This window comes from Haliotis cracherodii, unplaced genomic scaffold, assembly GCF_022045235.1.
Source record: "Haliotis cracherodii isolate W230 unplaced genomic scaffold, xgHalCrac1.p SCAF_18, whole genome shotgun sequence".
Classification (NCBI taxonomy): Eukaryota; Metazoa; Mollusca; class Gastropoda; order Lepetellida; family Haliotidae; genus Haliotis; species Haliotis cracherodii.
This window is the reverse complement of record NW_027266273.1, coordinates 2,855,596-2,870,133: the sequence shown is the minus strand read 5'-3', so window position 1 is coordinate 2,870,133 and position 14,538 is coordinate 2,855,596. Positions and strand designations below refer to the sequence as shown.

At 38.0% G+C, this 14,538-nt stretch overlaps 1 protein-coding gene across 1 annotated transcript in view; it reads right to left on the bottom strand.

Moving 5' to 3' along the window:
- Nucleotides 1-5,778, bottom strand: part of LOC139465670 (mutS protein homolog 4-like) — a 32,449-nt gene extending 26,671 nt beyond the window's left edge. The window contains exons 1-7 of the mRNA XM_071247422.1: nt 5,748-5,778; nt 4,387-4,516; nt 3,779-3,996; nt 2,515-2,663; nt 1,696-1,819; nt 713-779; nt 144-265 (exon numbers count right to left, since the gene is read on the bottom strand). Coding sequence (XP_071103523.1) covers nt 144-265; nt 713-779; nt 1,696-1,819; nt 2,515-2,663; nt 3,779-3,996; nt 4,387-4,516; nt 5,748-5,778 — 841 coding nt within the window. The remainder of the gene's footprint in view (nt 1-143; nt 266-712; nt 780-1,695; nt 1,820-2,514; nt 2,664-3,778; nt 3,997-4,386; nt 4,517-5,747) is intronic.
- Between the last annotated feature and the right edge of the window lie 8,760 nt (nt 5,779-14,538).

Below are 14,538 nucleotides of genomic sequence, written 5' to 3'. Positions count from 1 at the left end.
TTCCATACATAATGTCAGACATATAACACTTCCTCTTGTAAGATGTGTATCTTTTTTTGCAATATGTCTGTTTAGCATATGGTTATTGAAAAAATCATATTTCCATATGTCCTGATATCAATATCTAGTTGTGTATGCCTGACCTATCATTGTGGTCTGTTCACTGCCCTTGAAGATCACCTTGACGGAGGCTGGAGCGTACATGATGTTCTGTATGAACTCTGTGTACTTGAGCAGCGCTGCTGTGGTTGCCAGACAGTAGTACCTAGTGGTGTGCAGTAGGGCATCAGTACGGATGATATACTGGTAGTTTTACTTGTTTTCAGTAAAGGGAAGCAATATTCAAAGGCTTGAAGGCCTAAAGTAACACACAACATAAATACATAACAGTGGAATTAAATGTCTGCACCGACACAAGTGTTTTAACAATCATGATAATGTAAGTCTCTTTTCTATATTATCATCAAATTTGAAGAAGATCTGTGGGACATCTCAGAAAAAAATCAGTCAGTGTCCTAGAAGTAGAAAATGAACCAATCTGAAACAATGTCTCTGTTTTTCTTCCTTTCCTATTCCAATGTTTGAATTCATTAAAACAAGCCTATTTTAAGCTTTTCGCTCATTTCAAAGAGCAATATAATAAAATATAAAGAACAAAATCCTTCATTTCCTTCCTAACATATTTATTACCCAGAGCAAATGTTTCACGTACTTGGATGCCACCTCTATTTCTACAGTCTTCAGGTCTGGCACGACAAGGTAGCGGATCTGCTGCAGGCCTGGAAGGGAGATAACCCATACTGTCAACATATCAGCAAGCATGACTACCACAAAACATCCTCAACCAGTGCAGTTTTATTATACATGATTGAAATCTACAGCTTGTTTGCTCATTATACCCCAAAACCAGCTCAGCTCAATACAATTTACTTGTCTTATTTCTTGTTAAATTTTAAGTAAATATTCACTTCATCTTAGAATGACAAGAATGAAAAATACAAACCTCAATGATATGAAAAAGACCTACCTATTTAACTCAAATCTTAAATTGTAGGGTGGGCACAAACAAGTCAATACATTATGTTTGAATGGTCCCTATCCCAACAACGTGAGCTCGGTGCATCTGTTTAGTCAGGTTACTCCAGAGAAGAATGTCCTGAGTACCCCTATGCTTGTCAATGCTGGTCAAAAGAACTAAATAGAACGAGGATCAAGTGGCTACCCAATGTTGACAATGGTATCAACTACTTGTTTGACTGTCCCTAACTCAATTAACAGCTTGCATGATACAGCTGGAATATCACTGACTGTGGTGTAAAATAATATTCACAAGCTTATATCATGTCTCTATCAGGGGTGAAAACTGGTCACAAAATCACCACCAGTCCAGCTCATAAGTTGCCAGTCTCCATTTTCTTGGTAAAAGTGAAGATGCATCTGTTTTTCTCTTACAATAATAACTCCTTCTCCATCAGTTAGTACTAGAAGTATGAAACACAACATATATTCTAAATTCTAGTTCAAGGATATAATTTACATTGCCATGATATCTGTTACATATCCTGCTGCCAACCTATAGTCCATGTAATACAACAATATCATACGATGTGAGAAATTAAATGTATCTGAATGAACGATATGAGTGGTCACTTGTAAGGACTATTGAAACCAACACTAGTTAGCCAACTAACATACCTTTTGTTTCATTAAAGTATTTTCTCTGCACAGTTGATACTGTAGAGTTTTGGAAGTGATCGTTGATGAGGGTGTAAAGTTTGGTCATGTTGCCAGTCTCGCAGGCCGTGTTGGGCATGATAATCTGAACAAAATGTCCAAAAACAATTGCAAAAATCATAGGTATTGGGTTCAAATTTCAGATAAGCCGTCATGGCCATGATTATGATCCTTGGTTTGTTAGCACCATACCCATGATTGCATGTTTCACCAATATCACACTATTTATGTCCTGCATCACTATTGACTTCCCTCCCACATGAATCTGAAATACTGTAATATACTTGTTACAACATAGTCACTCAAAACAATTAACATTTTAAAGGGAGTCATCTCTGACATCCAAAACACGTCAGCGTTAGAAATTGGCACTGGTCCTGTAGTCCTTGACAAACTGCCCAATAGTTAAGGAATCATAAGGACAAATAGAAATTTTCCATTCTTATGGATTTTGCTATATGTTATCATTATATGGACTTGTGGACTAAAACAAGTAGTTTCTAACGCTGCACTTCAGAAAAAATAAATATGTACCAGGAAAGTACTCTAAGGAAATGATTTAAAAATTCCATATTGTTGTTTTTTTCACTACTTAAATAGATCTTTTACCAATTTCTGATTTACTTCTCTTATTTGAACTTTTGGATATATTTGAATGACAGTATCTCCTTTCATTTTTCAAAATCATACACTGACAGACATTGGGCATCAACCGTTATTGTTGACTCATGTGATAGTTGATAGAGAGTGCTAGTTGATCAGGTACATGCAGTTCTTCACCTCTATTGGCTGAAGTATCTCCAGCTTTGTCATGGTCTTCACATACGTCTGTGTATCAGAGAACTGGGAGAGATTCAGAACAGGGGACTTCAGATCCAAACTTGTCATGCCAATCTCTCCACGAGCCAGACCACGTCCCTCAACAATGGCTGAAACACCATAACATATGTGTACTTATCTAGTCTGACAGATGACCAATTAGAAAAAGACCATGACTGTGACCTGCAAATTGATGCTAAATACTTAAAATTATTTACAAACATTGACAGAGCAAATGTTTAACATCACAGACAGCCTTACACCACAACTTTTTTAAAGGAATATGAATATTCTTAAGTTACCTATGCAAGTGTTAAATTCAAATAATCGAGTCTTGACCAGACAAACCAGTGACTGAAAGTCTGAGCACCAAACTAATTTGATTAATTCTTATTACAATGATAGGTTACTAATTCTTCCTACAGGATGAAAACTCTGTCCTTGTTTGTAGTGTCAAATTCTAAAAATCCTATACTGTAAATCATGAAGTTAATGCTAGAATGAAATTAATGTGACAAATGCAATCGCATTAATAAGGTGACACATTCTTATCAGGCATATTGGTGTTTTATGGTCCGTTCACAGCACATACTGGAAACAATCATATGACCTCCCAATAAGCTATTTAATAGTGACAGACTAAGTGTTTTTCAGTAAGTATTGTGTCAAGCCTTGTCACTGTTTGTCTTTAAGACTAAGCAGTTACGACACTTGTCTGATGGTGTCTTCGTTTTTGTAGCCTTGTCAAATAATGTTATAATTAAAAGGCACAAAACTGCTCATCCACATAGTGAAAATGTCCAGTACAGTTATAGTAAATTTGGTGATGCCTTGCTAATATATAAAATCACCTGTCCATGTTCATGTTCAAAATACATGTAATGTGTAATATAACTTGGAACCATTACATTTTTCATTGACTGACCTGACCAATGTTATCTGAATATGCCAGATTTGGCAGTTACATCATTGTCAAGGAGGAGGAGTTTAGTTTGTGAGAAAAGGAAATTCTATTATTCAGTCAATGGTAATGATTCCCCACACATATACTGGTATTCTAAATTAACAACAGCCTTGGTGTTGTTGATTGCTGATGAAGGAGAAAGTGTTTATCAAATTCAAAGGCATTGGGCCACTAGCAATAACTACATGACACATTTTAGGACAGGAGACAGCACTCAGATTAATTTGGTAAGAATTAATTTCAAGATTTTCAGTATCTTACCAACAATTACTGATGAGTTATGATCAGCCGGTGTAGTGGTGGACCCTCCGGTGTTGTATGAAGTTCTCCTTGACCCTGGGGTGCGCATATTAGAGGATGGGCCTCTCGGTGTGATGAATGGTGTTCTTGGGGCAGGTGTCTTGAACAGCGAGCGGCGATGTGGGATGGCCGGAGTGGCAAAGGAAGAGGATTCTTGAGGGTACTTTGACACAGAGGAACTACATAGAAAAGACCATTCGAATTGAAACTACTTAACATGCAATGACAGATGTTCTACTTCTTAGGTCAAAGATATGATTTATTTAGAGCAGCTAGGGTTATGTGAAATAAGGTCAGAAAAATCTTTTCCTTTTTAAACAATTTTGCCATAATTTTGGATAATTGTTTTGAATGTTTTATCACTGCAAGTGCAGCAAACAAACATGTTTAGTAATCTGAAGTCCAAAAAAAATCAATGCTTACTTACTCAACTAAAATTCTAACTTGTGTCCTGAACATTTCTATCAGGAATCTCATGAAAGAGTAGAGGACAGGTCCAAGTTTTAGATGCAATTTCATGTAACAATAACAATTTGTTTTCATAAAAAGTGATGTCTTGGTCACTATACCTCCTGGATGAGGTGCTGTCACAATAGGCTGTAGGCACATGAGCTTGTTGGTGAACGTCACTTTTCGAGCCTGGTACATAACTAGAGCTTGATAGATCTGTGGTGTCTGGTGTCTCAAGAAGTCCAAAATCTGTTATTACACCATACCATTGCAACAATATCAAAGTTAAACCTTGAAAATTACTGTCAATTATAATTCTAACCCAAGAGCTTATATTTATATTGTTCCAGTGAAGCATAACACCACTCAATATTCAAGCTCATTTTTGTGGCCAAAAATACAAGCATTAATGATTATTATGAGGAGGAGATCCATGCATGAAATTTGGCATACCTGTGAAAAAATAGAGGTGACTTTGTCCAAATATTGGTTCAAGCATATACTGATGACTGATATAACCATATGTTTACATGGGTAAGAACATTTAGGCATTGGTTGACCCAATAAATAATCAATTTGATTTCTACATAATACCATTAAACAGGTCACAGATCAAAAGAATAATATACACAGTGTTTGAAAGAAAAAAAGATATCTATCTGCCATGAAGACACAAATACTTTAGAAGCTGCAGCCCCTGACCAAACTCTACAGGCCCTCATTTACAAAACTGTGATACAAAACAAGGCATGTAAATTTACTGAAGGCAATAAGGACCCATACAAATTTGAAACTACGCCCCAACACAAGATCTACCCGCCACAGGCACTTATTTCGAACACTGAATACATTTGATATGTTGATACAGATTAAAAATTATATGAAAGCCTTTCTGATAATTTTTTTGATAATTTCTGCATTGAAAACTCAATCAATCATATCAACATGATCAATAAATTCAAAATTAACAGTTCTTTCATTAAGCATAAATAGATAATATGTTATCTAAACTAGAACAGCCTAGTTCCTTAAAGGTCTGTTGTTTCCATGTGTGTCTGTTGAACATGTTAATAATGAGGTCTCATAATCTCCTAATTTTCAGTCTGGGCTCACAAGCTTAATTAACTGGCCTACTCATAAACAACTTGGCAAGATATTTTGATTATGATAGCTGTTATGATTATTATATTTTCCGCTTTTTTAATAGTCTCTTTCCGTTCAAAGATCATCATTTTAACCATCATCTGGGGTCATACGGTGTCTAAATTCTAATAGCAACTTATTACTAACCCCTGTTTGTAACGTTTGATGAACGTCTCGTGAGTGCGACTGTGATTTTCTTCTGTACAGTCAGCTGAACTGTAGGCGAGCCTTATGCACGTTCAACATTATTAGCAACATATTCGGTTAGGCTATGTACGACGATGAGACTTCGTGTGTACAAGTTGATTAGTTCTGACTAAAATAAGAGGACACTTACTATATTTCGGCTGTTTAGGTTTGGACGCCATATTGTATTTAAGCCATTTGATTACACAGTTTGCATTCTCGTAAAAAGGACCAAAGAAACGTGGCGTGGGTTTCGTTGGCAGCAACTTTGCGTCCGTCAGTTCGGACGGTCATCCCTCAGTGCAGGAATCGCAATGAAAACTAGTAGAGTTTGATATACATGCGTCATTCTTCGGAGAAATATTTATGAAAAGGTGAGCACTCGTTTGCACTTTCCCTTCTGTTGTCGAGCAGTCGAGCAGACGATTTCAAGATCGCGCACCTTGGTTAGAGTAATCTCCCTTGACGCATCAGGGGACATAACTGAGACTAAACCGTGAATATTATATGGTCACGTTCAATGTCATTGAAATCATTTCTTTTACGCGCCGATACGATACCTCTCAGCACGACGCAGATCTGATTTTAATGAGATTTTAAGCGTGGGTCATATTATAAGGACCTATGCGTCTGAGTTAACCAACCAAACAAATCCGACATATCAAGTTATTTTTAAAGAAACATTTCTGAGATCACAGCTATAGTAGTACCATTTGCAAGAACATCATTCAAGTGAATATTTAACGTTGAATTAAAGTTGCAATTTAACGATGCATTGTTATTTTTCCCTCGGTTCATGAATTTATTACTTAAAATTACTACTTTCTTGGAGGACCCGTGAAGATTCGGGGTAGTACAGGTCTTCAGCAACCCACGCTTGCCGTAAAAGGCGACTATGCTTGTTGCTAGAGGCGACTACCGGGATCGGGTGGTCAGGCTCGCCGACTTGGTTGAAACATGTCATCGATCCCAATTGCATGGATAGATGCTCATGATGTCAATCACTGGATTATCTGGTCCAGACTCGATTTTTTACAGACCGCCGTCATATAGCTGGAATATTGCTGAGTGCGGCGTTAAACAACAAACAAACTTAAATCAATGAGCCTTCATTATGGTTTTCTCCATTACGCTCCGCGTTTTAGTAAAAGAAATTATTGTTCTGTTTCTTCTTGCAAGGAACAACTCGTCATTATCAATGTCTTTCAGTGTATTTCTATATGATTTAAAACATTGTTTATTCCTTTAATATATGTTACGTAAATGTATTTGTTTTATAATATTTAGAAATGTGTTGATGTTTGAGAAAGTACATGGCATGAAAACCTGCGACAATGGCAATCACACAGATTGGCCTCTCTGTTATTTGTGACGGTTGGAGTGGATGCAACCTTGGTCGTTAAAGTAGACATAAGTGACCACCACATTTGAAAGCCTCCTGAGTACTACCTTTGGTGATTCTCTCAGCGATAAGAGAGTTAAAGTGACTTTATGCCACAAATGGATGGACTCCCACCAACACAGCCTGTTCAGGTGTCCCTACATCAACAATATACACCTGGGCCCTGTTCCACAAAGCGATCTTAGTGCTACGTTGATCGTAAGCCTATGGTAAAGTATGGGAGTTAAGACCAACTTAGCACTAAGGTCGCTTTGTGGAACAGGGCCCAGGTTCACTTGCAATGAGCCAATTTGGTAACATTTGCAGTTACTCCATCTGGGACGTATGTTTTGTCATTTCATACCTCCATACATCCTACCGTACGCACGTACGCACGCACGCACGCACACACACACACACATATACACATACATACATACATACATACATACGAAAGTAGCCATGCAAATACATACATTATTTAAAATAAAACCAGTGGTGCTTCGATCAGCTTTCTTATTTCAAGAAGATTAGAGACATTCTGATTCATTTTTTGTAGAATCCTCAGTTTAATCCATGCTTACAGTATTAACTAGTTCTGGGACCTGTGTGTCATATGCGAGGTGTATTTTCTACCACGTTGACTGTATATTTATCCTGTTTTCGTTCAACTGTGAAAATCGAAAACAAACATTTGATGTTATATCAATGTAAATAGTGTTGTAATTTGTTATACGAATGCGTTTAAAATATGAAACATGCTTCACCAAGGAAAACATATTATGCATTTCTTTGTTGTAAAATTTCAATCAGGTCCATCTGTCATTCTAATTTAATGAATAAAATAACATTTTAAGAACTATATCCAGTTCTAAATCTGTGCAGAAGGTTTTTCAGTTTCGTTCCGGTTCCATTTGTCCGGGGACTGTATATCAGAGGATACATATGTGTAAAATTGAAGTGACTTTAGAATTGATTCGAACCTGTGTATTGTATTATGAGTAGAAATGAGTCTAAGGCAAGAAGTGTTTTTAAATACAATATGACTTTAGGGTGAAGGTTTCTTTTGCATTGACATGTGCATTAAACCCGACTGAGGACTATATTTAGCAGCGTACGTACATTACCAGCACGGACTGAAAGAAAAGTTTGTGCAGATGTAGTATTTAAAGAGCTATTGTCCCTGGTCAGCTAAATATAATCGCTCGCAGTCACCTTGCTGTTGATTATTACCGGGATCGCAACCTTGTGATCAAAACTCAATGATGTCTGTCGCTATGAAACCGGATTTCTTTCTTGAAAAGGGCTCTTTGCATTTTTTTCATCACTGTAAGTAATATTCGTTGTCGGCGGAATGGCTTGTTTGCACTATAAAGACGGGAAATACGTATTAGCACACATGCAAATATTTCGTGATTCTATTTCAAGTGGCGAGGACAATAGGATATTTCGGGTAGGTCTGTTCTGTTACATAAAATGTTGTGTATGATCGCAATAGATGTACATAAATAACGAACAATGAATCAATATATATAAACGTCGTTGAAAGATTACCGCCAGTGCGGTGTGTTGTGAAGGCGGCAAGCCGTGTAGCGCCGTCAATGTTAATGGTCTAAGGGAAATAATCGTGTTATGATATGTTAATGATAAGTAAGAGTAAAGTCCCTTGAGCTCCATACACGCACTGACGAAGAGCTTAGACATTTATGGTTATCTCCCTTGTTACAAGGTCTAATGACGTCATAATTTAGTTTGTACATGCGCATAACGCCGATTATTTTCACAGTTATTTCCCTTTGATTAGTTACAACGCAGTGTCTGAAGTTTACATATCAACCCTGAAGGGAGCTTGTACAAGGGACGTAACTCCGTTTGAAGTAAACTGGTTCCACTGTTGGTACGCGCCGCAAGTTTTGCGCTTTTAGACATACAGGAGCACAGTCTACTAAGCTGAATTACTTCCCTTTGACCACAAATTTTCATGCTTCTCACAGCGATATTACGTTCCCGGAGCTCTCTATACTATCGCTGCCACCAGTCAAAACTCCCCACTGTGAATAGGTGGCCACAACCATGCTTGGAGTTGAACTCGCAACCGAATGGCCGTTATGTTTACAAACATGTGACGACTGTCGTGACGCCGAATACACTTATCGCTGCTAAATAAATTTCTTCTATTGTCAATTTGAATTTCTGTTTCATTAAAACTATCGTGTTATTGATATAGTAAGAATGTAAGGGAGAAGTTGGTTGATTTTCCGTTAGTCTGCAATCTCGAACCAATCTGATTATCAAAACAACAAAGTAAATTCATCCTGGAAAACATGGTCAGTCGTAAACCTTTTCAAATTGAAATATGATGGCATTCCTAAAGACATAAACAAAAGTATAAACATTACTACACACAGGGCCACGTATAGCCATACTGTACTGACACACTAGTGTAACCAGTACAGTCAGTATAGTATGGCTATACGTGGCCCTGTGGGCATGTGCAACAAATAACCCCACAAAAACATTGTAGAAAATCTTTATTAATACAAAATGTGGATGCTGCGATAACAAATATGTCCCATCCCATGACTTCAAAATATACATGTAAATATTATGTTCAACATTTCATGGTCTGAGACATTTGAAGTGTTACTGAGAACAAAGGGTAAATATACACTAAAAACGCCACACTGTACACACTTTGAACCCTCTTTTAAGAGGTAATAACACTGTAACAATGGCATAAAATTAATAATCATTTACAAAAAAATAACCATGACTTCACTTTGAAAATATATTATGCTTCTTTCTCTCATATATCCAACCATCCAAACCACTAAGAATGCATTTCTGAAAACAATAGTCACAAAATATTTAAATTTAAATATATAAAAAAATCTAAAAATTCTAAAACTACTTTTGGAAAAAGTACCCATCATCTACTTTTTTGATGCAATATTTGGCATAAGTTGCACATTCTATTTTCACTGTTAAAAATCCAGAATATTATGGTAACTATCAGATTCAGTGAAAATCTAGGCTGTTGTGTTTGGTTAATAAATGTGAGTGAAACTGAATATCTCGATATATAAATCAGACAGCAGTTACAAGTTAGTGTAAACCAACTAATGACTAACTATCACTGAACCAGCAACTCATCGCCACTTATTTATCAATTAGCTTCACACCCAAATAAGATTAGATCTTTCTATGTGTCAAACACTTTCTCTACCATGTACAAGATGACAAACTACCAGTTCCTTTGGTTCTGGTGTCAGACACGGCCAAACCTGGATTTCCCAGGATATTTTATCTTCATTCTATAATGATACATTCCCTGGACCCATTCACTACTAAAGCTTTGTTTCAGAAGTGATTTTCACGATCAATATATTTATTACATAGAATGTATTGCTCACAAATACAATTTGGATTGGATAGCTATTCTTGTTATCATTTCATTGGAATCAGGCACAAGGAACTTATAAATGGTGAGGTGAGGTGAAATGGGGTTTAACATCACGTCCAAGATTATTACACTTATATAGGGACGTGTGTTCACGTGCGTGTGTGTGTGTGTGTGTGTGTGTGTGTGTGTGTGTGTGTGGATGTTCTACCACTAGACCATGGAGGTAGTCAAAGCCATGTATGGGGTCCAGGAAACTTGACATAATAGAACGAAGATATGATCCTGTTTATTCATTGAGGGTGGGTAGACCCTAAATTAGATAGTGAAATGAGTGAGTGAGTTGGGTTTAAAGCCGCTTCCAGTTATATCGCGGCTTGGCAGCTTAATGTGGGACGAAGGTCGGAAGTGATGCAGGTCTCGGACGTTTACCACTTCGGTGAAACCCACGAGCATGGTATGGTGCTGACAAACCTAGAAACATAACCGGGGCGAACAGGGATTCGAACCCACAATCACAGGTTTCTGGCCTGCCCAAGGGACGCAACTCTGCATAGCGAATCGCGGCGCCTTAGATGACTGGGCCACCAATGCATCCAGATAGTGAAATGGAGTGATTACCATTTTGGTCAGTTGAACATCATGAACATAGAAAACCACTTAAGATCGTGAAAGGTTCTTCAGTGAGAACTATCTGAAAGAGCTGGTCTAACACATGCAGTGGGTGGGAAGTTCCAGGTGATGTAGTGAAATGGTGCTGACCAAGAATCTCCATGTTACATCCCACCAACTGAGACACAAGACTAGACTGCAAACAACATCTATAAACGTGCAAGTTTCTACATCATAAACATTTTGTTAGGAACAAAATTGCTGTATCTATTATTGGTGTAAACAAACAGAAAACAATATACACCGATTCTTGACATGGTAAACAATGTGACAGATAGAGCAGGACCTTCACCAGAACAATTTGAGATACTGAATGGTTAGATTGACAACACCTTTTCTTATCTATGTCGGAGGAAATGTCACGTGAGAGTGAGTGAGTGAGTTGGGTTTAACAACGCTTTTAACAGTATGCCAGTTTTTTCATCTTAATGTGTAAGGAAAGCCCGAAGTGATGCGGGTCTCAAATGTTTACCACTTCGGTGAAACCCACGAGCATGGTGCTGACAAACCTAGAAACATAATCGAGGGGGAACCGGTCACGTGAGAAAGGTCATAGACATCTACCACTGTGAAGAAACCCACCAGTACGGCTATGGTACTAACAGACCATTGAAAATTATCTGAACAAATTCTGGGGTTCAAACCAACATAATCAATAACAGAAGCTAAGATTTATAGAATCATTCAAACATAATCATAGTGTGCTGGTCGGCTATACAGGCTAAAGAATAAGTTATTTTCTAAATTCTGTCTTCGTCTCTGTAAACACACTGTATTTGTGAACCTGACAATGCAAAAGCTGACATATCTCAACAGTTGAGTTTGATGAGTTATACACCCAATAGCAGGTAAATATGGACATGCCGCCGAGACAAGACACAGATGTGTTGGCTCACTCAACCTGTGCTTTCCCAAACTACTCTGGGAAATAAATGGGAAATAAAGACACTTCTAATCTTTCTAAATCCTGCATGATGCTTACTTGCTGTGGATATGTTCATTACATGATAACTCCCATCCCTAGTATATGAGTCTCTTATCTGAAACAACGTATAGAGCACGACAAGCCTCGACAATATTGCATAGTAATTCAAACCATATTGCATGATGATACGTAATGACTAAATTGCACTATTGATCTAGGATTATTTGTTCTTACAGGCAATAATCGTGTACACAGATGATGTATAAAGGACACAGTAACGTCTAAAGCATCCACCATTACCCAGTATGGTAGTCTCCATTCTATAATACCCTGGACCCATTCACCACCATTCGTTCAGTTTGACTGAAAAAAAAACCATCCAATCAAATTACCGTATTCAGCGTAATAAGCGCCCTCAGCGATATTTGCTAATTTATTGGCTAGTGAACAATCCAATTTAAAACCCCGTCCGATTAATCAATGTACACAAGACATATTTATTCGCATATAATATGCACTCATATGTTATATGCACACTTAATTATGGAAAAATATAAACATTTCAGGCTGTAGGCTGTCAGAAATTTATCTTTGAACTCACCAAAATAATATGCTAATAAGAGCCCCCTATTTCAAATTTTGAGAGCGTCCTGGGCGCTTATTACGTCAAGTAGGGTACACTGTTATTTCATAGCTTCATAGCAGGGGCGATATCACATGATATCACATTACCTGAGTCCCCATGTTGCACACTATATTAAAGACACCTGGGAAAGCCTGGCAGAATGAGCTAGAATGAGAATAACACCTTTTCAACTAAAATAAAAGCGAGTGAGTATGGTTTTACGCTACTTTTAGCAATATTCCAGCAATATCACAGCAGGGTACACCAGAAAATGGGCTTCACCCATAGTTGGGAATCGAACCCGGGTCTTCGGTGTCACGAGCCAAGGCTTTAACCACTAGACTACCAAACCGCCCATTTCAACTGAAAGACCATTAGTAATAGTGAGTGAGTGGGTGAGTTGGGTTTAAAGTCGCTTATAACAGCATTCCAGTTATATCAGTTCGGTGAAACCTACAAGCACTGGTATGGTGCTGTCAAACCTAAAAACATATTTGGGGCGAACCTGGATTTGAACCCACAATCATAAGTTTCTGGCGTGCCCAGGAGACGCAACTCTGCACAGTGAATCGCGGTGCCCTCCCCCATTAGTAATAGTCTTCTTCTATAAAACACAGGAAGGCCTCACTTGTTTGAGAGCATAATTCTAAATGTAGGTCAATGCCAAACTCTCGTTCAGAGTCACCTCTTCGGTTCCAAGCTCACGAGAAAGAGAAATGAAAGTTAATGGTGAGAGACATGGAGATGTCACAGAAACAAAGCTCTGGTGGAGAAGCAGTCCAGGGTATATTTACATAACAGAATGGAGATATAATCCTGGATAGTCAAGGAAGGCAATGATTCACAAGTGGTACACTCACGAAACACACTCAGACAAATACAATCGACCACACAAGACATCTGACTAAACACTCACAGCCTTTTTCTCATCGAGACTGTATTTCCAGCCAACCATTTTCTTTCATAATTTGCCTCGTAGAACAAATATTATATATTTGAATTTGTACAGCAAAATTTCATATTACATTACACAATGCAAATCTCAACAAAGCCTGGCTCAAACACCACATGCTATACAACTATAAATGTCCCCTACAGGAAAGGTGAGTTCTGGGTTAAGCAACGCTAACAATTAACAAATTTAGCCCCACACCTGCCTTACATATACTTTTCATATGCTCTTTCATTGTTTAACATCACACTCAGCAATATTCCAGCTATATGACAGTGGCCTGTAAATAATCACGTCTGGACCAGACAATCCAGTGATTGATATAAAAGGCAACACTCCACGGGGTGTGATCACAACCAGGCAACCAAGTCACCGAGTTGGACCTGATCCGTTGCAAGAACAGGTTGTTTCAGTTTCATGTTTCTTAACGCCGCACTCAGCAATATTACAGCTATATGACGGCGGTCTGTAAATAATCGAGTCTGGACCAGACAATTCAGTGAACATCGATCCGCACAATTGGGATATGATGACATGCATCAACCAAGTCTGCGAGCCTGACCATCCGATCCTGTTAGTCGCCTCTTACGACAAGCATTCTTTTATGGCATGCATAATCGCCTTTTACAGCAAGCATGGGTTGCTGAAGTCCTATTCTACCCTGGATCTTCACAGGTCCAAGAACAGGTTGCCCGGGACTTATTCCAATTCCTATTCAGGAGCAGGAGACACTGAAACTTGGACCTATTTATTATTTAGACTGACTCTTAATCAGTACAAATTATAGTTGGGAGATAAAATCAGCTCAACTGCCAAAAATTGACACTTCTGTGCTGATACAATCACACCAATCTTGTTGGCTGAGAACAAGGAATTTCAATATCATCTTGGAAATGTCCAATTCTACAACAGATCTCATTTTGTGTATTTTCTTGTCTACTTCTATTTAGCATGTTCACTGACCTAGATTATTGGGTACTGAAAGAA